The following is a 27,949-nucleotide window of genomic DNA, read 5'->3' as shown; positions in this document are numbered from 1 at the left end:
GAGTAACGGAATACATGTAACGGCGTTACGTATTCAGAATACAAATTATGAGTAACTGTAGTCCGTTACAGTTACAATTTAAATCGTTGGTATTTAGAATACAGTTACATTGTTGAAATCAATGGATTACATGACGATACTTCTCTGTTTCACGAGTTTATTCACTCTGACTAAATTAAGGCAACTCTATGCATTTTCCAGAAGCCCCGATATGAAATCGAAAAAAATAGCTATTTGTGTGATCAGTCATAATGGAGTCGGAACCAGCACGACAGAGCCAGGGCAGGAATAAGTTTCTATCTTGGAAATTCAAACAGCATTTCACATTAAAGAACGAACAGGGAGAATGAAATATAACTGTGCAGTGCAACCGGTGCTTGCCAGCAACCAACCTCCTTTCAGCGTCCAAATTACTCCACCTCCAACCTGAAGAAGCATCTTAAAGTAAGCTATTTTTTTAATTAGCCAAGGGTAGTCGTCTGCTGTAGTTTTACTGGTCACCTTGCTATTTTAACATTGACGTGCGACTTTACATTCTCCTACGTGCTGATTTACTAGCTCCAGAGCCGTTTAAAGACTGACTAGCCCCGTTTGACATGCTAACTAACGTTAGCTAAAATTAGCTCGTGGTAGCAAGACTGCGGTTAGATTTTTGTAGTATGCAGTTCGGGACTACCAATACAATAATCTATCTGCTTGTTCAGGTACACATTCAGCTAGTTGGAATAAAAAGAACACACCATTATAGGCCTGTTTAGTAAGCTGGATGTGATAGCTGCATTCCTACACTTATAAAACGCAATTCAATGTGGAAGTAATCCTGAAGTAACCCAAGTATTCAGAATACGTTACTCAGATTGAGTAACGTAACGGAATACGTTACAAATTACATTTGTGGGCATGTATTCTGTATTCTGTAACGAAATACGTTTTGAAAGTATCCTTCCCAACACTGTCTGTATGTTCGAAAATATAAAACAATTAAAAGTTGATCTAAATTTTAAAAAAGGAGCACAAGGTGACATTAAAGGTCCCATGACATGGTGCTCTTTGGATGCTTTTATATAGACCTTAGTGGTCCCCTAATACTGTATCTGAAGTCTCTTTCCCGAAATTCAGCTTTGGTGCAGAACTACAGCCACTAGAGCCAGTCCTACAATGAGCTTTCCTTAGGATGTGCCATTTCTGTGTCTGAAGCTATTAAGGAGGAGAGGGGGGGGGGGCAAGGTGGATGGTGGGGGTGTGGCCTTAACCAACTGCCACTTTTCTCGTTTGAAAGCCATGATGTCTCTCTCTCATGGGTTGGCCAAATTCTCTGGGCGGGCAAAGCAGAGAAAGGGGAGGTAACCTTGCTTGTTATGACCTCATAACAAGCAGATTCCAAAACGGCTCATCTGAGCTTTCATTTTCTCAAAGGCAGAGCAGGATACCCAGGGCTCGGTTTACACCTATCACCATTTCTAGCCACTGGGGGACCATAGGCAGGCTGGGGGAACTCATATTAATGTTAAAAAACCTCATAAAGTGAAATTTTCATGCCATGGGACCTTTAAAGAATGGCTTGTGTATTGCTAAGGCCACAGGGTCAAAATTAAATGATTTATTAAAAATGTAATAACAATAACTTATTTCAGGCAGAGTCTGTGTTTTTCAGACAACGGCAGCTACAGTCTGGTGTTACAATCCTCTCAGTGAAATACAGACACACTTTTACACCGTTTAGCTGTCAGCATTTAACCGTGTTTCCTCCAGCTGCTAGCTAGCGGTATGCTAACGTTAGCTGCTGTCGAGTGTAGCTAGTGTTAACTAACGTAGCGTCCCACTATTTTTATAATGTAAGGAATAGAAAGTACAAATAATTGTGTGAAAATGTAAGGAGTAGAAGTAAAAAGTCTGCTGTAAAATAATTACTCCAGTAAAGTATAGATACCCAAAGTTTCTACTTAAGTAAGGTAACGAAGTAGTTGTACTTCGTTACTTGACACCTCTGCTGATTGCACTGCATGGTCGTGTAACAGTCACAGAACATTACAATTGTTATTAACCATTGATCCTTGGGTCACGTTCTTGTGGTGGAATTTCCAGCTTAAGAACAGCTTAAGAATGCTATTGAGACAGTGGTACCCCAAACTCATTCATGGTCAGTGTCCAACATAACCTCACAACCTGTCTCAGGCAGAGAGGTACTTCAATTCTGTGTCTCCATAGATAAACGGGAGACGCACCAGCTGTATGATAAGACTGTGCTGTCTCAAGCGCTCCCATTCTGCCAAGTTCATGAAGGAAAACTGCTCTACTGCAGTATGGTCAGGCTGACATTGTTTTCTGTCTGTGCATAGGTGTTTGATGATGTAGGTAAGGATCTGTGTTTACGGGCCCGCAATATCTTTGTTTACATTGAAGGTGCAGCTAAACTTAATGCCTCAAGCATGAGTTAAAAATACACCTTCAGGAAGACAGGAACTGGAGAGAGTTAAAGGTCCCATGGCATGAAAATTTCACTTTAACATTAATATGCGTTCCCCCAGCCTGCCTATGGACCCCCAGTGGCTAGAAATGGTGATAGGTGTAATAGCCAGGACACACCAGCCAGACGGCCGACCGTCGACAGCCAGTCGGAATGATCAGTCGGGTCCCCGAGGTCCTCATTTCAGCTCAACAGATTTTTGTCCGATTTTGAGAGACTCTAGTCACGCTCATTCCGCTCGCCATTTCCGGGTGAGTCCCAACTGCCCTGCCTCCGACTGAACATGTCAGGGCGGCCAAAATGAACGCCGACAGCCCCCCAGACTGACGACAGCACGGGACACACAACGAACAGACTCAAGTCACTGACCTCGCCAGACACCCATGAGAGAGAGAGAGAGACATCATGGCTTGCAAACAAGGCAAGTGGCAGTTGGTCAAGGCCACACCCCCCCCTCCACCTTGCCCCCCTCTCCTCCTCAGACACAGAAATGGCACATACTAAGGGCATCTCATTGTGGGACTGGCTCTAGTGGCTGTAATTCTGAACCAAGGCTGAATTTCGGAAAAGAGACTTCAGATACAGTATAAGGGGACCACTAAGGTCTATATAAAAGCATCCAAAAAGCAGCATGTCATGGGACCTTTAAGATAGCACGACACAATAAGACATTGTGGTTAAACTGCCTGCCTAAATTCCGTGCTCACGAGAAGCACGAGAAGAAAACAAATCCCCATATCCCTTTAGGGGCTCTGCAAATATTGTTGCGTTTTCTGGCTTTTCGGCTACCAGTATTCTGACTGGTACTCAGATTGGCTTCTCGTGAGCAACAGAAAGTTTTTTGTGAGCACCAGAAAAAAAAAATCCCCATGTCCCTTTAGGGGCTCCATAGGATTTGAGACTAAAATGCCATCATCTCATAAATGACATCATAATCAAACAACTTTTGATGTTTTTATTATCCAACCCATACAGTGCATGCAAATGTAAAAGGAAGCTCACACACTTTAACACAAGCCAGTGCACTTGGCTCAGTAGTCACTTTGTTTTTTGCTGTATAGCAGTTGGCCAACGGCTGTCTCATCTCCCAATACATCTGTGTGAAAAGCTTTTCATCGACTTTTTTCTCCCAGTAACAATACAAATGTATAGCTTAATATTTAAAACAAATCTGTCTGGCACTTGAACATTTTAAAATAATGAAAGGTAATTTTGTTGTACTTGTATAGATTGGTTGGAGGGCAGGAAGTGTGTTAAAAGATTTTGTTTTCTGGGTCAGTGTGAGTCCAAATTATTTGAATAGTGAGTGAATGCACCTGCACATACACATTAACGTGTTTGCATGCAGGCACACACACACGTGACTGTTTTTATATCTGCACGCTGACACACATGCACACACACAATGACATACAGATTGCACTGAATAAATGCCCTCCTTCAGGTGGAAGGTTACCGTGGAGACTAATCCAGGTGAGGATGATGCAAGCAGGACATCTGCTCGTAGGCCCACCGCCTCCACTTGTCCCCACTGATCTCTATACACGGACACCCAAGCAGCTGGATTTCCCTGCAGAAAAAACAGAGAAATATGTAGATTATAACATCTTCTGTGCTAGTGTCCATGAGTTATCACTGTTGAGGTAGACAGGCACATAGAAAGACAATCAGTATTGAATTGTGATGCCAGGCGCACACAAACTGTAGTTGGGAGTTAGGTGTACAAACAGACAGAACAAATGCTACACAAGAGAGACTATTTTAGCTTGAGAGACTCAGACTAAGCAAGAATCTTTGCCATTCTTTTTTTTTCTTCTATTGATTTCCAAAAATATAATCAGCTTGTTACCGTGATTGCTATTTGTCATGCTCTCATTTTTGTTTCTAATATAGAATACATTACAGCTTATTGAGATAATTATTCTAAGATCTCAAATGTTAACTTATCACTTTATTCCAGTAGCACTCCATACTCCATGTCATCTGAAAGTCAGAGAGCAAAGGTAAGGACTAGCCAATCAGGAGAGGGTAAAGGCCTAGAGCATTTGCATGACTCTTGATAATCGGTAACTGTCAGAGGAAACAGCACACAGCCTACAGGCAGAGCACACACACACACACACACACACACACACACACACACACACACACACACACACACACACACACACACACACACACAGCCTCTGGAAAGCACTCTCTTTACCATTAACAGATAGCAGCAAACCGTTTGACAGGCACAAAAAATGTAATTATGTTACTGCTGTACAGATACAAACAGTGTGGCCCTGTTCATAGGGTCACAGCCGGGGCAGCATGAGTCTTGAAATAAGAGAATGCAAGCTTTGGGGTTTCCTGGTGGTCAAGCCAATTTAATTTATTTTGCCCAAAATCACACATATGAATTAGAGGGCTTTTTATACATAGAACACCTTCTGTCATCATTGCACCCTTGATGTAGGAAACGGAAGAAACCTCAGGTAGAGCAACAGAGGAGGGCTCAGACAGACATGCAATACATGTAGCAGTAGTAGAATTATAATATGGATAAACAGAATGACAATATTAATCAAACAGGAAATAACACATAACATGAATTGCTTAAAACATCTTAAAACATAATATATGTTATTATTTGTGTGTATGCTTTCTCTGTTCACATTTAGCTGACAAAAAAAAATGTATATAGGTAAGTTAATATAAAACTTAGTTACAACTAATGTATTTACAGTATATTGCATGTTTCTGGTTTTTGCATCATCTGGCCGACATGGACTCCAGGGACATTTTCTGTGTGTGTCCTAAAGAAATGAAAGTAACAATAGAATCAAAAGGGTTCCAGTGAAAATATTTATCACATACAGAAAAAAAAGGACTGGATCGCCAATGTAAGCACTGCTACACAAGTTTTGATGGAAAGTATCTGGCCTCTTTGAAAGTTCTTCAGTTGTGTAATGTTCTTTGTCATGGCTGTTGATGTGTTTTCATCGTTGTACTATATGTGTAATTGTTGTTTAACTCGGTGTGTACTTTTCTTTTCTTTTGAGCGGAGCTGCTCGGGAACGCAAAATGAATTTCAGTGTTAACTGACAATAAAGTTGTATTGTATCGTTTCGTAATGTTGCTTTGAAAATTTACACTGACGGGTAAATTGTCAGGCTTATTTTAAATATGGTCAATATCACTAGATAGGATCCAGTGTAATATTTTCCCATCTTTTCCATACTGTTTCAAATTGTGATTTGACTGAATATATACATTCGGAAAAAAGCAGCTGTCTAAGCCGCCATGAATCCTAAACAAATTAGCTGCTTGCTAATACGCTGTACAGGTCCTGGAGCTGGTAGGAAGGGTGTAGCAGCAGCAGGACCAGTTGGGACAGTCAGGGCAAGGTAACCAGGATACTGAGGAGTGTGAGCTTTCCCTTCCTCTGGCTTTAAACAAATATTGACTGGAGCTTAAAGCAGAGGCAAATAGGCTTTCAGGTAAAGAGTGGCATGTTGGGCAGGCTTTAAAATAAGGTCTCTTGTAAGGTGATGGTACCTAAATGAGCTGTGTTTTGAGATAATAAAGATTGAAAGGGACTTACCAAGGAAACAAAAACAATGTTAAGGGACTAATCTGCCGGAAAAACCAAAGGTATAAAGAAATGTACATCAAACTTCGGCTTGAACATTAGTGATTTCACTTCAGAAGTGCATACATGACATATTCAGTGACAAAGAGATCCAAATGCCACAGAGGAACACATTACTTTTAATTGTAGGACATAATGTGTTTGTGTTTGTGTTTGTTTCAGACAATGTGATTATTGGTGATTTGTGTTTTGTTTTACTCGTATTACTCTTGGCTCACATGTACACTTCTATTGTAAAGCACTTGTGTTTGAATAGTCTATAGTAGAAACTTGAATGCCTCATATACATTGTTTAAGCGGACAATTTAATAAATTAATCATTGGAAAAAATTGGTCAGGGATTGTTATCTGTAACAATTTATGGTACATTCATAAGTTTGGGCACTACATGTTACTCTACGTAACGGTGCTGCTTTTGAATGAATGTATCAGTTTGAACTGGGAATGTAAAAGGGCAGTTTATTGTCTGGGCATCAATTTATTGTCTGAAATCCCAAATATTCAAAAACTGCCTCCTAATCCGAGAGCTGGATAAAAGGAAAACACCAGCGTTCATTTAAATGACATTAAACATTAAACATAAGGAACAATAAATATAATGAATGGTAAACGTGTGACGGCTGAATGTTGCATTTTAACATCCAAATGACAGATGGCCAATATCAGATGTCTGGTGTGTGTGTGTGGTTAATGTTTAGTTAATGATTGACATAACCTCCCATTAAGCCCATCTCTCTGCTCCCTGGTGCTCGCCTGCAGCCTCAGTTCATGACGTAGGAGATGGACAGTAATGAATAGGCCCCCAGTGGAAAAAACATGCTGTCAACATGAATGTGCCAATGGAAAAGTGATTATCAAAAACCCACCAAAAGGGGGATACGGAGATTATCACCCCTGTCATTGTAAATATCAACCTTTTCAGTGCATGAGATATGATATCGTCCAGGGGCAGTTCAAACAGGCACGTGCAGTCAAATACAACCGTGGACTAAGAAATAAACAGAGAATGACCATCACTGTGGACACAACGCCAGTTACAGCTTTATCAGTAGTGATAAGGTACTGACTTGAACAGACAGGTGTGTCTGTTAAAAGCGACAGGTTTTACATTAATATTTGGAATGATGTGATATTTATAATCCTGACTTTTACCATTTCAGTAAAAACAAGAGTTGGATTTAAACTGGAACTTTTTATTTATGAACTGCCTTGATTACCTGAATCAACCGATTCACCCGCAGTAACCTTTTCTGTGCTGTTCTGTACTTATTCAACAAAGAATCTTTACATTTCTACTCAAATGAGTCAGGAAATGAGTTTTCTTTGAACAGCTTCTTTTTTTTTTTATTTACCATTGGATAAATGGTTGTGACTTCATATAGCCAGGCCAAAAGTTGTCCAAGGCTGACATAGTTTTCTTTGAGAGCACTGCCTGTTGCCAGCTGTATGCAAATAAGGCAATCTATCCATTGAAATATGGTTACACCTGGTGCTTCAGTCACTGAAACTATGTTGTTATCAAGTTGTCTCAGATTGAGCAATGGTCTTGGTCTAATGGCTAATGTTTCTATTTTTCTTAGAAAAGTCTTATACATTTTTGAAGATTTTCAAGACTTTTATTACTGTAATTTGACTCACTCGTGCTGCAGCAATATGTGGCCTTACCCATCTGTCCTCCCACATTTGGCGCCCTTGAACCAACAAACTTTAAAACAACTCAAACAAAAACAACACTCCATTATTTGTCTGAAATGAAGCTTGACAGTGTTGACAACGGTGATGATGCTCCCATAACTAAGAACAAACTTTGTGTCTTTTCCAGTTGCCAACCCGTACCTGCATAACGCGAGCCGAACGAACAAAACTTCATCTTCAGGTATTGTACGTGAGGCTCAACGTGAAGCAAATACGGACATGAAAAAGTCACAAAAACGATCACAGTGTGACGAGGATCCAGAGAAAGAGAGAGAGAGAGGTAGGGAGCGCGTAACAGCTGGCCTTTCTGTTGTCAGGTAACCTTTGGTAGAAGATTTGGGAGAAGTTAGAACACCATCAAATGCACACTCTTGTAAGAATGGATACTCTGAAGAAAATAAGAAATGAATGAAAAGCCTTACAGCCTACCTTTAGACGAGGCAAAGTGATGAAGGCCAAAATGCGCAAGCTTGGTCAGTTTTGTCTCACCTTTTACGCGCACTGAATGTGTGCGGTTTGATAGTTGCAGGTGCTACTCTTTTTTTTTTTTTTTTTTTTTTCTCTCTCTTACCCCCACCCCTCATGGATGAAAACGGTAGAAGATCCTCAGGGCGCGCACAGACACCTGTCGCACGGTGCGTTGCTCTGATCCAATATTGACATAAAGGGGGAGGGGTGCGACACACACGCACACACTAAATGCATTATTCCTACCAGCCCTTTTCCTCCATCCAAAAACGCCCTCCCTCCTCCTCTTCTGTGCCAGGCAACGTGTCTGACCTTTGTGCCTGCGTTAATCTGTAGAAAGGCGCATTGTAACGTCGCTACCTGCCGACTCAATTTCTCCTAGCGCCTGTTCGGGCATCATTTCCATATCATATGCCTTGCAAATGACTTTCTGTTGATGGGTGGCTCATCTTGCCCGACAACATCGGGAAAAAAGCGCATTGTGGAATCATCAAGGTGTTATGGAAGGAAAATGCTTGGGGTTCAAACTACCACTAAAGGGTAAATCCACCCTAAAATATGAGGAAACATTGCTGTATTCATGTATACTTCCCCTAAGAGGACCAAGACTCACACATTAAACTCTCTAATTAACTCTAGCATGTGAAATCAGTTGTATAATGTATTTTGTGGCTCTGGAGGAGCTTTGTGAAGTCTGACAAAATGAACCTGATGATGTCATTATGTCATCATATCTAAAGTGAGGCTTGAGACTGACGTTGAAAATGGAGGGCATGGAGTTTGAAGATGAGAGTATTACAGGCAGTATGGGACTTGTAGGATCCAAGTTTGACTAATGCTAAGGACTAAAATATATCTCAGCCCCTGCTGCTTTAATTTTGACCATAATCTAAGTGCCCCGACTTTAGAAAGGCACAGAGAAGATGAGGGAAAGAAAAAAGAAAAAAAAAAGAAAATTGAGCCAGAACAGTAACCAAGAAAGAATTTTTTTTGGCAAACCCATTTAAAGTTTATTTTGCGGGGCGACCTCTAGTTCACCCAATAAGAGTGCGCGCCCCATGTAGGCTGAGTCCTTTGCACCAGCTCGGGTTTGAGTCCGACCTGCGGCTCTTTGCTGCGTGTCATCTCCCACCTTTCCTGTCTATCCACTGTCACTATCTAATAAAGGGAAAATATGCCCCAAAAATTGTTTTTAAGTTTATTTTGCACACATTTACCATATTTCATCATATAAATCAAAACCCACAAAAAATATAATTTAATTGTATTAATATTGTTATAATTCGTAATAATTCAATCACATTTCCCAGGTGTAGTGATCACAATCAAAAATTGTGAGATTCAAGATTCACATTGACAGTATTTGTGTAATTATTTGATTAGAAGCAATTGCTTCTATTTGATTTCTGTTGTGGTTCATTGTTGAGGCAAATCAGGTTTTTTTTCAGTCATAATTCATAGATTACCAGATTTCTGATATTAGTTACTTTTATGGAGCCTTATATGGAGTTATACAAGTCAACAAAAGGTGGTTTCAACTTACACTTAGGATAAAATAAGAAAAAAGGAAAACCACCAACTAAAATTACACTAAAGAGTCTCCAATATCCTGTAATAATAACCAAATATAATTACCAGGGTACCTTGATTGTTGATACATTACGCAAGCCTCATCTGTATACAGGTGATGGTTCTTTTCAATATAACATTGTCATTTAAAAACAATTATATAAACCTTGCTAAATCACATCGCAGTGGAGAGAACCCTGTGTAATCCCAATTTTACAGTGGTTCAAAAGGCAGCTGAGGTTTTAACCTAACATTTAAAAATATATATACCTGTAGATTATCACACCTGATTGTAAATTGATCAGCATCAAAGTACGTCCAAACGGAGTATGAAAAACAATTTTTAAAAGGTTAAATAACATATCCAATGGCATCTCACTTCTTTCACCTCAAGGATGTGGAAGTTTAAAACATGAAAATCAGTATTATTACAGGAAGTATGTACAGAAGTGAAGCAGTATTTAACATTAAACTTGAGAAAAAAAACAAAAACATGTTCATTCAACAAATGATTTATTGAAGTATTCGGTCAAAATTTGTACATGGAGGGAAAAAGCCCAACAAGGTTTCCATTAAATAAAACATGTATCCCTTAAATCAAACAAAGGCATACCATTAAAAATACCTTGAAGCCATGTAGGCTTAGCAGTAACAGCACAACTGCCATGGCTGCAGGACACACTGCATACAAAATACTTTTTAAAGGGAGGTGTCACAAAATAAATGCAATTCTCTTTTGTCTAAGCAAAACTTGTTTATCTACTCTTTTTGGAGAGACAGGATTACTGATCATGTCACATTATAACTGAATTCATATCACTTTAGAAAAAGGATTGCCTCACCTCAGCATTGTTAGCAATATGGACGGCAGACATTGGACTTAATCAAGACAGTTGACGACTAACCCGGCTGCGTTTAGCAATCCCTCATCTTGTAATCAAAAACACAATCTCAGGGGTTACACACCGATCATCTAAAGTAATACTAAAAATAAATGTCAAGATGGCTGAACACTGTTCAAAGGATCCGCAATGTTTTGTCATATTCTCTTCAGGGAATTGCAATCAGGTACATCAAAATCCATCCTTTTGTAGTTGACCTATGAAATTCATTACTTTAAGTGTTTCCTTTTTAAAAAAAAAAAAAAAGCATAATCAAGTCAGGACAACAGTCAAAACATTTAAAACCCATTGTCTATTACTGAATTGTAACTGACCATGCTGTTCCATTTGCTATGAAATTAACTAACTGTACATACTTTGTGAAGCTGGAGCTCAACATGACACGTGTCACACACGTGTTTCGGAGTTAAAGAGACTGCCTTGCAGTTATTACTATGTCTGTGATCATGTTAAAAAGTGATGCTTAAGATCTAAACTGGAAAATGCCCTGAATTATAACCTACATCCATGAAGTAATAGCCATTCCCTCTTATTTGTGACAAAAAAAAAGCTTCAGGCTGACTGGAAGCTGTAGTATTTGTCAAGGCAATGACACCTTCTGCTTTGAAAAACAAATCATCAGGTGACTTTCGGAGTTTAGCCAAATCATATATAAAAAAAATAAAAAATAAAAATAAAACTAGCCATTCTAGGTTATCCACATTTCATCTCCAACTCTCCATGGTTAGACATGGACAGAAGGAATCAAATCTTAGTTAACGGAATACTGAAACCTTCTTATTATGTTGAAACCTGATCATAAAGTACCTTAGCAGATACACTTCAGGTCAAGTTGTGCAGTTTATTAATTAGGAGGGAATCAGAAGAACACAGTTAATGCAGCTTATTAAAAACAGGACAGAATCAAAAGAGCGCATTTACATATGTTCAACAGTAAAGTGTCGGGTTCCCCACTGCTGCAAATGTCTGCGTGTTTCTATGTAAACAACCATGGTCACACTGGTGTAAAAGAGAAAAATACTTTAAGGTAATCCGCAGAGGTCCTTTATTAGAGTCGCGGGATAAATTTGAAATTAGACGTAATGATGCAGATGCAACTCTTTTGTTGAGCTCCTATTGGCCACTCTGGCCCAGTCTCTTTGTGTAAGCCTCCCAGCCGGACTTTCTGTATGATTCAACAGCTTTCAGCCTATCAGGGGCCTCCAGGATACCCCGACCGACGATGATGACATCAGAGCCTTTGTTGTAGAGGACTTCCTCTGGGGTGGAGTACTGCTGGCCCAACCCATCACCTGCAAGAGAAAGAGGGGGAGGGTGTTGAGGGGTGTGAGGAGGACTACAGCAGGCCCAGCAATCATTTCTTGTACTATAGCTCATCCTTGTGTTAAAGAGGAGTCATAACACCACAACGAGAGCAGAGTGGAAAGGAATCAAGTTACACCCTTTTCCTGTCTATGTTTAAGGCATCAAAGATAAATCACCATAAAAAAAATAACAAAAAATCCTACCGCACATTAAGTCTGCCAGGTTGTGCCAGGCATTGTCCTACTATTGGGATATTATGTATAAAAAAGGGCTGGTTTCCTATATTGTTCAACCAATACCAATACACATCAAACACCCTTAAAGCAGAAAGTTAGCACTTTAACCTAATAGTAATTGTTTCATTTCAAATCTGATGTGGGGGGAGTACAGAGCAAAACCATTCTAAACGTGTCACTGTCCAAACACACACAGTATGGGACACACTGTATGAGGTTCAACCTTGTTGTAGTGGTGCATTTATTCATTTTATAAAAACACAGTATGTGCCTCTCCTAGGTGAGACAAAGTAGGTGCACCAAAAAGTACACTATAACACAAAATGCATCCAAAATCAACCCCTAAAATTCACAAACACAACCGATTAATAATATTGAAGTTGGAGTGTGTATGCATGTGTGTCACGATTTCAGTTTCCTCTTAAAATGTGAACATGTACTCAAATGTAAATATAAACATATGAATGTAAAATTACATAATTTGTAGGAAAACAAATCGACCGAATACAAAGAAATGGCAAATGCAAGTCTCTTTAAAATAAGAGTCAAATGTACCTCCAGCCTGAATCTGCACCCCGGGGGTCATGTGGATGAACTCTGGCCTCTGGGTGATCTTAGAGCCACAGATGAAGCCGATCACAAAGTCCGACTGCTCCTCTGCCATCTTCAGCTGTAAAGACCGATAGCATACATAAACAGACACACACGCACGCATGCACGCACGCCAAAAGTTTGGACACACCTTCTCATTCAATGTGTTTCTTTATTTTCATGACTATTTACATTGTAGATTCTCACTGAAGGCATGAAAACTATGAATGAACACATATGGAATTATGTACTTAACAAAAAAGTGTGAAATAACTGAAAACATGTCTTATATTTTAGATTCTTCAAAGTAGCCACCCTTTGCTTTTTTGATAACTCTGCAAATCCTTGGTGTTCTCTCAATGAGCTTCATGAGGTAGTCACCTGAAATGGTTTTCACTTCACAGGTGTGCTTTGTCAGGGTTAATTAGTGGAAGATTATTAGAGTAGAGTTTTTATTAATAAAATATATTTTAGATTCTTCAAAGTAGCCACCCTTTGCTTTTTTTATTAATAAGGGAAAAACTTCCCTGACAAAGCACACCTGTGAAGTGAAAACCATTTCAGGTGACATATACACATATATATACACACACACATATATATATATACATATATACATATATACATATACATACATACACATATACACACACACACATATACACATACATACACACATACATACATACATACACATATACACACATATACATACATATATATACACACACACATATAGCACATACATACACATATACACACATACACACATACACATATACACACACACATACACACACACACACACACAGACACACACACAGAGACAGACAGCACACAGACACAGGCAGACAAAGAGACACATACAGATAGAGAGGCACACAGAGAGAGACAGGAAGAGAGACAGAGAGACACAGAGAGCATACAGGAAAAAAAATACATATACAGACAGAGACAGAGAGAGACAAGGAGGAGAGAGAGCAAATTATATATATATATTTATAGAGAGAGAGAGAAAGAGAGAGAGGAGAGACAGACAGAGAAAGAGAGATATATATAGAGAGAGAGGAAAAGAGCAGAGAGAGAATATATATATAAGAGAGGAAGAGGAGAGAGAAAGAGAGCAGAGAAGGAGAGAGAGAGAGAGAGAGACATAGGCAGGAAAAGAGAGAGAGGAGAGAGAAAGAGAGAGAGAGAGAGAGAGGAACAGAGAGAAGAGAGAGAGACACAGATACAGACAGATATACAGCATATATATAGAGAGAATATACATAGATAGAGAGGAACGTACATAGAGAGAGAGAGGAAAGAGCAGAGAGGAAGGAAAATGAAGAAAAGGAAATAGTGGAAATAAAGGAGAATGGACAGATGAGAGAAGGGAATGGAATGGACAGATGGAAGAGAGAAAATAGTGGAGGGATGTAGAAGAGGAATCATGGAGGAAAATGAAGGAATGGTGGAAGAGGAAGAAAGATAATGGATATGGAATGATAAATGGAAGGAGGAAGAAAGCACAGTGGAGACAAGTGTACAAAGAAAGGAGGGGACCCTGGAAGGAATGGAAGGACATGAAGGAGGATAAGATGAATAAATGGAAGGAATGGGAAGTAGGAGAGAAGGACATGGGGAAAGAAGGAAGGAAAGAAAGGGGACGAGGAACATGGTAGTGGTGTGACAAATGGAATGCACTAAGGGAACAAGGATGAACGCAGGATGCAATATATAGGGCCAGCATCCGGCTTGATAGTTCTTAGAGCTACTAATGCAAAAAAAAAAAAAAATTCTTTTTACACTGGTATCATGGCATGGAATAGTTTGCCTAATGCTACAAAACTCCTATCATCACGAGGGATTCTTAAAACACAGGTCAAGCAACTTTTATGGAACAAGTTGAATATTTATTGACAAATTGGAGAGTTTTTACAGCATTTTTTGTTTTTTTTATTTAGTTTGTTTTTACAGCATTTTTATTTTATTTTACCCCCCCCCTCATATTGTATGTCTTTTTAGTCTGGTTTGTTTGCTTCTTGTATATTCTTTCATGTGTGTAACACCAAGGACCGTGCTGGAAATAAGTATTTTACATTACCATTTCATCGTCTTGATCCAGAAAATAAATCAATCAATCAATCAATCAATCAATCAACCAATCAACCAACCAACCAACATGTAAAGTACTTGTTAAAAAAACTATTTCTGCCATCTTAGGGAGAGGGAACTGTGCGACTGTACCTGAACGTGTTGTTGTCCTGGATGAACGTGCGGACATTCTGGGCAGTTTGAGCGTCGATGCGTTCAGCTGCCAGCAGCACGTTGAGCAGCTTGAACATGGAGATGATGGGATGGAGCTTGATTCCCTGAGAAGCCAACATATCGACACCGCCTTGCTCTCGGTCCATTAGTACCACGGCATCCGTCACCTAAAACAAATACAAGATTTCAAAAGGAGGATTACGCCCACTGGGGCCAGGTTTAGGATGGCTGCTGCCCTTGGTAAACTTATTACAGTTCTTGATGGACTTTTATAACCTTTACAGTGATTATTCAAACAAAAAGCATCCATGTTACACTATCATCCCTACTGTAATCTTTTTTTTTTTTTTTTTTTAAACTGCACCTTTAGTCCCCCTTTGTTGAGCACTTCAGCAGTCTCCAGGATGCTGCTGCCACTGGTCACGGTGTCCTCGATGATCAGGCATATGTCCCCCTCCTGAAACGAGCCCTCCACCAGACGCTTGGTTCCTAAAAGGGTTACATAAGGAGCCTTATCACTCCCTGTTCTGGGCAAACTGAGTCATAGTGTCTGTTACTCTAATTCAAGGCCTTGGCAGAGTCATCTTCCAATGGAGAAAAGGTTTCTGCTGATTTACAAATATGCTTCAAATCACATATGTATGGTCAGATTGTCTTAGGAGAGAGAGAGAGAAACTTCACTTTCAGGGCTTAAGTCAACATTTTTCAGCTTTGTAGGGCCAGAGGAATGTCACTGATTGGCAAACAGCTTTGCATGCAGGTCAATGTCCACGAAAAAAAAAAAGAAGGAACAATGCACGTGTCTCAAGCCAGCTGAGACTTAAAAAAAAAAGAAGATAAATCAGCTCCCAATTACACAAGTCCGAAAAGGCTCCTGTCTCGTGTTCGAACATCTTAACTTTCAATCACGCTGCAACTTGTCTAATTTAGGGGTGGAACAGTTAGGTGTTTGTCTTTGACAGGTGAGAGAAAAGACCTATTACATCAGTTGTCGCCAAAACTGTGGTATTAGTGAACATTTTAACCTTTATGGCGCAACAGCAGCTCCATATGGTATCAAGGTATCATTGTGGGTGGGAATTAGAATGCATTTATTTGATTATTTTTGCTTTTTTAAATGAGCTTAGGATCGGATACATATCACTATCCAGATTAAAGTGCTGCAAAATGGGACAATTCTAAACCACAAACATCCATCCCAACAAAAGTCATTCTTGTGGTTTCTTACGGTTGACGAACAAATCCAAAGGGGAATACTTATAAAGGCTTGATTAATAAAGCTGACACAAGCCCAGCCACCCACCATAGTCCTTGGCCTCCTTTCGCCTGATGAGCATGGGCAATTCATGCCTAGAACAGATGATTGTGGCCAAAGGCAGGGCTGTGTATGGAACCCCACACACTGAGTCAAACTGCAGTCCCTCTTCTTGCACTCGCTGGTAAATGAGACTTGACACCTGCAAATAAAACAACAAAAAAGGGGTCCAGATTCTAATGTGGCAGTGTTGTAGGTGGGGGCTAGACTACATTACATTACACTACTGGGCAATCAAAACCTACATTTTCATTCACGCTTTTCATTTACTGTTCCCGATTATGTTTAAACTATAAAATCCATTTTTCTAAAACCTCCAGAGGCGATAAACTCAACAACTTTGTGAAAACTGTTTCTGGTGGAACCTTTTATGTTTTAACATGACCAAATGTTGGTAAGATATACCATATCGTTAAGTGTTGGAGCAGTCTTAACATTTCTTGCATAGCCTACATTTGTAAAGACGATAATGTTCAATGTTTTTTTAAACTGTGTCAAGGAGATGTTGACTGAAATATGTGATTATTTTGGAGGCTAAAGTAAATGTGTTTGCAATAGAGAGAATTGTAGTGATTTCTGTTTCAGATTTTTTTTTTTGGACTAGGCCTATGAGGGGCAGTACACATATAAACAATCGTATATTGCATAGTTTGCATCTTTCACGTAGGTCTCTCGTCCCTGAATGAGGCTTATTGAAAAACGCCAGCCCATTTTCACAAACTTAACGTATCTGAAAAAAGGTGTAGCCAGTCCGATGTTTACCTCGTTCCGCTCTTCTTCCTTGTTTTTAGCCGTATGTATATTTCTGACAGAAATATACATACGGCTAAAAACAAGGAAGACAAAAATCTAAATATGCATTTCTATTAGGATAAATAGATATATTTTACTCCAACATAAAGTCCTGTGGGATTGAACGTCTTGATTAGCCCTGAAGCCCAAGTAGTTGCGTGAAGTCACTACCTTAATAAGTCAAAAAGCCAAAGGCTATGAATCTGAACAAATTTAGGTATTGCCCTTCTCCAGCTGACCATCCCAAAAATGCACCAGAATACAGGAAATCACATCTACAAAATTCAACATTTTTGAGTTTGCACCTAATTTTGCACAAATAGAGTAGGGGGAGGGTCCTTATGCATCTGTGCCCAGGGGGACAGTAGTTCATAATCCGTCACTGTATTAATTTATAATCAGTGTTGGGGAAGGATACTTTCAAAACGTATTTCGTTACAGAATACAGAATACATGCCCACAAATGTAATTTGTAACGTATTCCGTTACGTTACTCAATCTGAGTAACGTATTCTGAATACTTGGATTACTTCCACATTGAATTGCGTTTTATAAGTGTAGGAATGCAGCTATCACTTCCAGCTTACTAAACAGGCCTATAATGGTGTGTTCTTTTTATTCCAACTAGCTGAATGTGTACCTGAACAAGCAGATAGATTATTGTATTGGTAGTCCTGAACTGCATACTACAAAAATCTAACCGCAGTCTTGCTACCACGAGCTAATTTTAGCTAACGTTAGCTAGCATGTCAAACGGGGCTAGTCAGTCTTTAAACGGCTCTGGAGCTAGTAAATCAGCACGTAGGAGAATGTAAAGTCGCACGTCAACGTTAAAATAGCAAGGTGACCAGTAAAACTACAGCAGACGACTACCCTTGGCTAATTAAAAAAATAGCTTACTTTAAGATGCTTCTTCAGGTTGGAGATGGAGTCATTTGGACGCTGAAAGGAGGTTGGTTGCTGGCAAGCACCGGTTGCACTGCACAGTTATATTTCATTCTCCCTGTTCGTTCTTTAATGTGAAATGCTGTTTGAATTTCCAAGATAGAAACTTATTCCTGCCCTGGCTCTGTCGTGCCGGTTCCGACTCCATTATGACTGATCACGAAGCAGCTATTTTTTCGATTTCATATCGGGGCTTCTGGAAAATGCATAGAGTTGCCTTAATTTAGTCAGAGTGAATAAACTCGTGAAACAGATCAGTATCGTCATGTAATCCATTGATTTCAACAATGTAACTGTATTCTAAATACCAACGATTTAAATTTTAACTGTAACGGAATACAGTTACTCATAATTTGTATTCTGAATACGTAACGCCGTTACATGTATTCCGTTACTCCCCAACACTGTTTATAATGTAACATTATAGCGTGACATTTGTGTCAATAATAGTCAAGCACAGGTGGTTCCGCGTGGTGGGAGGGGCCACAAATCGAATTCTGCTTAGGGCCCCCAAAAGGCTCGAGCCGGCGCTGATTTCTGTGTATGTACTTTGAGCGTAACTAAAAGCTGGAGTCAGATTTCCTGTTTGGGGTTAGATTCCTGTAAATGTTGGCACTTTTATCTGCCGATATACACCCACGTGTGCACCAATATCACATTACTTCAACACGGGGAAACTTCAAGTTACGTTGTAGCGTGAATTTAACATTTATTCTTTGGATAATGTAATGTTATGTTGAACAGTTGTCCCTTTAGCACATTTAATTTAAAGTGAATCAGGACGTGCGGAGGGAAGAACAGCACGTGTTTACCTGGTTCATGAGCGCGGGGTAGGACACGAGAACCCTCAGGTCGATATAAATGGGTGTCAGCATGCCGCTCTTCAGCTTGTATTCTCCAAATTTCACCGCGTTCACATCGTGGAGCTTCAGGATTAAACTGTCAATGGAGATGTTTTCCATCTTGTCTGTATTCAGTTCAGGAGATCTCGTACACATTCTACTCTTTGCTTCCTCAGCAGCAGCAACACTTCCGCTCTGGTTTCTTCAGAATAAAAGCGCCGTCCCTACTCGGATGTTAGAGAGTATTTCGACACATTTGTACTACAATGTCCAGTAAAATGTCAGGTCTTAAAAGTTCGGCTAAATTGTTTAGGGCCTGCAGCGGGTTTTCTTGTTCATGAAGCCTACAGAGTTGAGCTCAATGCGAATTAAGCTAAATTGAAAGTATGCAGGAACTCAAATGCAACATCCGTTTAATAGGTAGGCTAAATATTGAGAGGAACATGTAGCATAACACCAGCACAAGCCAAAAAATATATGTCAATGCAAAAAACAGGTAGGTTGATAGGAACTTATTCTATCTCTTTCAGGCCCTACTATTAATCTAAGGCTTAGTGCACGAGTAAATAAATATTTGGATCAAGGACGATTTACCGCAATTTTGTTCTAATCGAAAGAGTTCTTTAAGATTCTTTTTTGGGCATTTGTAGGCCTTTATTGACAGGACAGCTGAAGACATGAAAGGGGAGAGAGAGGGGGAATGACATGCAGCAAAGGGCCGCTGCGACGAGGAGCAAACCTCCACATATGGGCGCCCGCTCCTCCTAATCGAAAGAGCTCCTTGACCGGAAATATTTCCAAATGAACGCGCACTTTTTTTTTTCTTTTTTTTTTTAAAATCTTTATTAAATCTTTACGATAAAAACAGTAAGAACAAGCAAACAGTCATTCATACAGAAAAAAATATTAGTCAAGAGCAAAGCCAGGGAGAGTTTCAAATATATACATTAAAAATAGAGCATAACTGAATGGTTTTAGCAGCTTTCTTATTTTTTTAATCATAGATGATTTTGATGTATTGTTCCCTTTCCTTACCAAAAGCAATAACAGATGGTTTAGAGTTACTAAATTTGGCTTTGTGAATATGATATTTCCCTAAAATGATTAATAAATTAATTCGGTATATTTCTTTCTGTTTTTTTACTTTTGTTGTCATGGAAACCAAACAGTACATCTTTCTACAACAAAGAAAAATCAGAGAGAGGTTTATCAGTAATGTATCGGAATAGATCTTTCCAGAAAGTGATGGCGTAAGGACATTGCCAGAACAGGTGCACCATTGTTTCTGGACATATTCCACATAAAGAACCGTTAACCTATATGTCAAGCTTAAACCTAAGGATATATTGCTTAGCAGGATAATACCTATGATTTTGAAAGAGACTTCTCTTACTTTATTCGTAAGGAGGTATTTCTAAGGAAGGTTCCATATATTCCCCCAATTCCGGTTGTCAACAAAGTGATTGGAATGCCAAAAGTGTGAAGAATAATTTATAATAATAATAATTTAATAATTCAGAATAATTCAGCAATGATCCATTATCATTTAGTAGTTGTGATACTAGAATTATGTTATTATTGAACCAAGTTTTATAAAATAAAGATTTATTCTTGAACTTAATAAGCCGATTATTCCAGATGAAGCACCTATGTGGGGAGAAATTATGCTAAGCGCATTTGTTTGTGGAATTTAGATCAAATTAAGGGAATTTTTTCTATTTTATAATCACACAAAAGTAAATATTCTAGACCACCAACCTTAGAGAAAATATAGTTAGGTGTAAAATTCCATGTAGATGTGGGATTTTTTAGAAATTGCTTTATCCAATTTATTTTAAAAGTATTATTAAGGGTTGTAAAATCAAGAAAGTTTAGACCACCACGTTCAAAGGTGTTCATCATAACAGATTTTTTCACATAATGCGTCTTGTTTTTCCAAATAAAATTGAAAAGTAATTTATCAATGGAATTACAGAGCTTTTTGTTGACAAACAAGGGGATAGCTGCATATGTAAGACGCGATAAACCTTCAGCCTTTTTCACAAAATACTCGTCCTTTCAAGGATAAATCTCTCTGCAGCCATTGATTAAGCTTTTTCTTTGTCTTATCACTAATCAAATTAAAGTTTACAGAGCATCTCTCCTCATTTTTCATTATAGTAACCCCTAGATAAGTTATCTTATCTTTGATTGGTAGCCTATGTTACAAACCTGGGAGGTGTCGCTTTCTTTAAGGGAAAAAAGTTCACACTTCTTCAGATTTAAGCAGAATTCCAGAAGTTGCGGAAAATAATTCTATTGTTTTGATAGCGATTGGCACTTGGCTGGCATTTCTTTAAAATAATGTAGTATCGTCTGCTAGTTGGGTGAGGATAACTTCTCTTTCTGCAATTGAAATTTCTCAATAGTTTGAAATATAAAGTTATGTTCTACTGTGTCAAAGGCTTTATAGAAGTCCAAGAAAAAGATAGGACATCATCAGGACATAAAAATGAATTTTGGATAAGATACTTCCATAATTCCTCAAATATTGGCCAGTTTTAAATTTCAGAAGTTCCCAATTGCTACCAAAAGCATCCTCGGACTTTGCTTTATTCCAAAATTTCAATATTAGTTTTTTTTATGTCTGATTTGACCACATCATGTTGTAAAAGCGAACTGTTTAGTTTCCAGTAAGCATTTGTACATCTTGTAGATCATGTATCATGTTGTGGCAGACTTTGTGAAATCAATAAATATTGTATTGTTGTGCTAAGAATCAATATAATATTGTATCGTGATAAAACTTGATTTATACCCCTACTACATGTATTAGAAAGTCAATGTCAAAATTAAGGTTTCTTTTTGCGTGCAGTTGTTTATGATGCAACTATACAAACTGGACAAAGGCCTAGGAGGTTTGCATCTAACAACAAACAAGCTAAATACTAATTGGATGAATCAACAATTAAATGGAGGGCTATAATTGTACAAATTTTATCAGATCTTACAATACTGTAACTGCCTGCAACCCTTTGGCTCCTGGAGGAGTCATGGTAATAAATGAATGTGTGTGTGTGTGTGTGTGTGTGTGTGTGTGTGTGTATATATGTATATGTATGTGTGTATATATGTATATGTGTGTATATATATATATATATATATATATATATATATATATATATTTGTGTGTGTTTTTTTGTGTGTGTGTGTGTGTGTGTGTGTGTGTGGGGTGTATCCTCACCTGCTGTAAGAAATAACCTGGAAAATACTCACTCTCCCCCAACAAAACAAACTGACATTTGGTTTGGTTTTTTTTTCACTTTATAAAAAGATTCAGTCCACAGTAGTTCAGATTTTGGCACCAACAATATAAAAAAAAAACAAGTTAATCAAAAAAAAGTGTACACCCCAATGAAGCATTGAAAAAAATGCATGAATAATAAGGGATAAATTAAAGAAATGAATTAAAAATATAAAAAAAATACAAACATTTATGTAATTAAAATGCATTTCACTTGGAAATAATGGTGAATTTTACAATACATTTTTTAAAATAACTTTTGGTCAGACAGCGTTTGCTTTATAGATTTCATACATGCTATACCTTATGTACTTTTAAAATAACCACATTACAGATGGAGACTCAAATAGCTGTATTAATAGCAAGGTCACATGTTTTAATATCAACTCAAAAGAAACAGTGCTTATCTTTTTAAGGAAAGTTTGTTTTGAGTTTCTTGAGATTTAACTTGAAATCTTAGTGACCCATTGCTCACACAAACTCACACTCCTGATTTAGAAATGCATTCTATCATTACCTAAATATTTTCTGAATAGACAGTCACAGTGAGACTCAAAATCATGGGAAATGCAACAGATGTGGCTACAGTCATTAGGGAAGTTTTGTCTCAGTCAAAGGAAGAGAAATGCCTTGGAATGTTTTTGAAATATTCAAAAAAGTACCAATGCAACAGTACAAATACTGGTGTGTGTGTGTGAGCGAGTGTGTCAATAGTTTGTTTGTGTGTAGGCAGGTTTGAGGGGATCAAGCAGCAGGATTTGTGTCCTTACAGATGTTAAGAATTCATTGAATGAAGAAATCCTTGTTTCTACTGAAGAAGGACCACAACCAACATGAAAAGATGGACAGATGTTTTAAAAGGCACAGGTGTGTGTAGAAAAAAGTCTTGTTAAGGCACTTTAAATTGGTGAAGGGAAAACCTTTAAGTACAGATCTGATGGCAATGTCTTCTCTATAAAAAAAACAACAACAGGAGAAGGCTTCCTTCTTGAAGTGGTAGTGACGCTGTAGTAGTGACACTTCATCCTCCTGTACTCGTATTCACCTCTTTTCTAATCTAAGGGGTTGTTAGCGTCTGCAAGCAGCTCCGGCCTCAAACACTCAATCGGACACTGGATGTTCTGGAGAGCAGAGAAGGACAGGGCAAGAAGGGAAGGAAAGAAAGAAAAGAAGATGTTTTGATTTATTAGTTTTGACTGGATTTTTAGCAACATCCTCCAAATCAATGAGAAATTACAGATCACAAAAACTGCTGAATTTAATAATACTTTTTTAAGGGTGAGTAGATATCTGATATTCAGTTTGTGGAGAATCATCATGCAGTAGCATCCGTTGAAGAAAAAAATAAAAATAAAAGAGTACTGTGTGAGTGCTTTACTTATGGCCTTCCATTTAGGCATGTTTAGATAAACCAGGTATCTTTAAATGTGAAGTATCAGTGGAAATGATTGAAACTCTCTCCTCCAATTTAAGTTGTTGGAGTATGTATACAGTGGGTTGATTTCTGGGACTAAATATGATGTAATGGGTTTGTTTTATTAGAGAACAGAACATTAGTATTAAAACTTATCGTGAGGAGACTGACCAGTTTGCGTAGAGCGTTTTCTCTGTACCGGTCGAAGGCATCTGAATGAACCGGTTGAAGGAGGTCAGCGTCCACATCAGTCTGTCCTCCCGGCCTCCTGCAGTTCTCACAACGCCAGCCCTAAAGAGGTGGAGGGAGAGATTAATGCTCTTCTGATGGTAGGACACATAAACATATACATAAAGCAGTAGTGAACACACACACACACACAGTAACACACCTGTTGTCCTCCATAGCAGGTACAGGTACAGATGGCGCCCAGGTATTCCTTCTGCCACTGGTTTCCAACCTGGTACATTTTACCATCGTCATAACAAGTCGACTCATCTGGAGGGTGAGAGTAACATATTAAAGTGTATTTTTTTAAGAATTCTTTTGGCATTTTTAGGCATTTATTGACAGGACAGCTGAATAAATGAAAGGGGAGAGAGGGGGGGAATGACATGCAACAAAGGGCCGTAGGTCAGAGTCGAACCCTGGCCCGCTGCGTCGAGGAGTAAACATCTATATATGGGCGCCCTCTCTACCAACTGAGCTTTCCGGGCGTCCTTAAAGTGTATTTTAATGTGTTCTCACTTCCTTTCATAATAAATATGAATGGGCAATAGAATTTCCATTAGAAATGATCGAAAGAAGATATATACTTAACAGAATCAGCCTGTATCACAATACTGCAAGCCTGACGTCTCAATGAGTGTGTGTGTGTGTGTGTGTGTGTGTGTGTGATCTATACTTACGGGGTTCACATTTGAATTCTCCCTTGCCATTTCCCAGGCAGGTGCAGCTCATCATGTGACCGTTTTCAGCCTGGCGATCCCACTTCTCGCCGACGCGGTAGTTATTATTGTTGTCATGACACCACTCTGAAGTAGGGAGGAGAAGTAGTAATAGAGAGAGAGAGAGAGAGAGAGAGAGAGAGAGAGAGAGAGAGAGAGAGAGAGAATAAAGGGAGTGAGGATGGCATGGAGAAGGAAGAAGGTTGGTTTGAGAGCAAAGGGTGAGTGTGGAGGAAGGAGTATAAGGTGGATTTTTAAATTTTCAAGTTCCAAAAAGGTCAAACTTTTCCTCTTTACGCTGCAGATAAAGAATTACAGCATTCACAGAAACGTGTTTTCACACAGCTAAATTCACCATAAAACAAGCATAAAACATTTGTATTTCAAACGACATGTGATCACATCCTTTAAATTGTACACAGCCTGAGTGAGCTTTACTTTTCCCCAGTTGAATCGTCCCAGTGAGGACAAACACACACACACCCACAGACATTCAGAGAATGAAATGATGATTGGTGATCTCAGTTTCTGGTATTGTAATGTTAGCTACATGGACAATACAAATAACTGGGACCGACACTGGTCAGTTAGCTTAGCTTTCTGCTGTCTGTGCTGTTCTCACAGTATACAGAGGCAGAGCACAGAACAACATGGGCAGACTACAGACACACTCAAATATAGTAAAGAAATTATCATCTTTATGATGATATCAAAATATATTACACTATATACAATTGATCTTCACACAAATGCAAAGGCTGCCCATGCTGTAATTGTATTACTGCGTGTTGCAGCACATAGAACTGCATAATTCTATGGCATTCTGTAGCTAAGGAATTTATAAAGTATAGGCGGTCAAATGTATTCATTGTCTTTTTTGTCTGTCTTTTCGTTTGATTATTTTCCTGTTATAAATTCCTCTTGAGTAAATCACATGCGTTTTTGCAAAGCATGCTGGTATGGGGTTATTAAGCCACTCACTGGATGAATCACACCTAAAATGGCCACTGCCCAGCCCCAGGCAGCGGCACCATAGCTTGAAGCCCGTCTCAGACATGCGCTCCCACTCTGAGCCCACCTCATGGTAGGTCTGTGTGAATGTGTCGTAACACACGTCCTGGTTGGTGGAAACAGGGATGTCACCTGGAACTAAGGGATCATGGAAGAAATATGAATGTTTAGAATAGAATGGTACTGACATGATACACACAATCTATCTTTTGATTTGAATGCTGCATTCATCAAATTGTCCATATTTAAACAAACATTGTTTAAAACATTTATTACAGTCTTTCCAAAGATGTATACGATTAAAGCAATAGTGTGTACTTTATGTCTCCCCCATGAGGAATTCTAAGTAATGACAACAAAACTGTCGCTGCGTCCACATGATACAGCCTTCCGTGATCACGCACAGTCCCCACCCCTCCCCCACACAGTTGCTAGCAGCCAAGGAGGCCACGGAGGATTCAAAAAACATGATGGACTATTCAGAAGAGGTAATTATCTTCACTCAAGTTTCTGCGCGCGAAAGTCGCCGGACGCCACAATCTTCTGAACATAGCCGTACTGAGAAATCCAGAGAGAGTTGTGTGGAGCTGAGAGTCTTAATTAGCTTTGTAGCAACTCATTTGGCAACGGCTTGAATGTAACGGACGTTCATTAATATCAAAAAGGTACGCACTAAAGCTTTAACTCATCTTTATGTACACATGTGCTACATAGGAATGCATATTAAACTTTATTGTGGTGAGAGAGAAAAATTCTCCCAGCACACTTTGTCAGTGGGGACTACTGTACCAGCGTTGCCAACGGTTACAACTTCCTCCAAAACCTTCTCTTTAGACCCTCCCCTCATGGCTTCTACAACGACGTTATAGGACGCCCCAGATGTCAATCCAATCAGTGTGGCACTGTTGGAGGTGCCAGGAAGACGCATCTATATGGAGGGAGAGAAAGTTAACAAGCAGTTCTTACTTCTCCAGCAGTACATATGTGTGTGTGTGTGTGTGTGTGACTATGTGCGTGTATATACCTGAAAGCCCCTTTCCTCCAGGTGTGTAATAGGATTACAGGACACCTCATACTCTGAAGTATGAGGAAGGCCAGACCAGGAGATGGTCGTGAATGTCTGTGCTTCTTGGGGCAACTCGGTTTCGTTGTCAGGGAAACCAAATGCAAGACCCGGCAGGGGACCCTCGCTCACCTACAGGATCAAACATACAGTTTAGAGATAATGTGAGGTCATAAGATCACCAAATATTTGACATATACACATTTATGTTAAATATGTAAGGGGGTGCTTAAAAACCTTTTTTTTTTTTTTTTTTTTTTTTTTTTTTTTTTTTTTAATAAAAAAAAAAAAAAATATATACAAAAACTACATATCTTAACTATACTATATTGCTGTTTAACTAAGTCAGGCATTACTAAACAGTGATTTCAGATCATCAGAGACTCATTTATTTAAGATAACATAAATCTAAATGATAGTGGATAAATATAACATGTTTTACAACAGTATTCAAATATTATTAGGTACATCAGATTTACAACAGATCATTTAAGTCTCAGCACACCTTGACCAAGGGTACTCTGTTTCCATCAGGGCCTGCAACAGGAATATAGATCAGAGGTTCTCTGAGAGTCGGTCTCTGGCCTTCTCTGGGTCCACTGAAGGGGCCATGAAGTCCGTTATTAGGGCCTAGGCTCTGGTACTCAGTATAGATGTGCTGGCCATGCTGGCCTGGTTGGTTTTGGCCACTAGTGCCAGACAAGTGAACATGGTTGGTGTCAAAACTGGACACAGAAAGAGAGAGGGATGAAGAAAGAAAATGAACAGGAGAATAAAAAGCAGGAGATGCAAATGGGGAAAAAGAATGAACAAAAAAAGAGAAAAAATGTTAAGTTTAAAAGCACAAATTGACTGCACATACATTTTATGCATTTTTGGTCTTGCATTTTGGTTTCAAATTTCAGTATGGTTATGCAGGTTCTTACATCTTGTCATTGAAGGACTCTGGAACATCCAGGATGTCAGTGGCCGGCCGATAAGGAACAGGAAGCTGTGGCAGCTCGGGAACCAATAGCTGATGATCTGGAGCTGGCTCTGATTGGACGAGAGGCATATGTACTATACGTTAGCTGTTAGAAGCAAGCAGGGCAAAGACAATGGGCAGATCCACTAGCTTAACTTTTAGCAGGTAAAAACACAAGACGCTTATGTTTCAACTATGCTGCTTACAAAACAGGTAACTCATTAACCAGCCTGTCTCTAATAATGCAATA

The 27,949-nt window shown here is 39.0% G+C and overlaps 2 protein-coding genes across 3 annotated transcripts in view; both read right to left on the bottom strand.

Annotated features, from left to right (window-relative positions):
• Positions 1–11,559: 11,559 nt before the first annotated feature.
• umps (uridine monophosphate synthetase) lies at positions 11,560–19,310 on the bottom strand. The gene is made up of 6 exons (XM_039818281.1): positions 18,988–19,310; positions 16,427–16,580; positions 15,488–15,612; positions 15,090–15,290; positions 12,835–13,015; positions 11,560–12,030 (listed from the first exon to the last, which is right to left on the bottom strand). Exons 1-6 carry the CDS (start codon positions 19,171–19,173, stop codon positions 11,852–11,854), a joined length of 1,026 nt encoding a protein of 341 aa, XP_039674215.1. The 5' UTR covers positions 19,174–19,310; the 3' UTR covers positions 11,560–11,851.
• Positions 19,311–22,307: 2,997 nt separating this feature from the next.
• The window catches only part of fn1a (fibronectin 1a), a 32,806-nt gene continuing 27,164 nt past the window's right edge, over positions 22,308–27,949 (bottom strand). For both annotated transcript variants that reach the window (XM_039817800.1, XM_039817801.1), the window contains exons 41-49: positions 27,662–27,770; positions 27,241–27,460; positions 26,697–26,867; positions 26,462–26,600; positions 25,643–25,810; positions 24,623–24,748; positions 24,106–24,212; positions 23,886–24,005; positions 22,308–23,421 (exon numbers count right to left, since the gene is read on the bottom strand). In XM_039817800.1, the coding sequence (XP_039673734.1) occupies positions 23,353–23,421; positions 23,886–24,005; positions 24,106–24,212; positions 24,623–24,748; positions 25,643–25,810; positions 26,462–26,600; positions 26,697–26,867; positions 27,241–27,460; positions 27,662–27,770 (1,229 nt within the window). In that variant the 3' untranslated portion in view covers positions 22,308–23,352. The remainder of the gene's footprint in view (positions 23,422–23,885; positions 24,006–24,105; positions 24,213–24,622; positions 24,749–25,642; positions 25,811–26,461; positions 26,601–26,696; positions 26,868–27,240; positions 27,461–27,661; positions 27,771–27,949) is intronic.

Source organism: Perca fluviatilis, chromosome 12, assembly GCF_010015445.1.
Source record: "Perca fluviatilis chromosome 12, GENO_Pfluv_1.0, whole genome shotgun sequence".
NCBI lineage: Eukaryota > Metazoa > Chordata > Actinopteri > Perciformes > Percidae > Perca > Perca fluviatilis.
The sequence above is the reverse complement of the archived record's forward strand: the minus strand, read 5'-3'. Positions and strand labels throughout refer to the sequence as shown.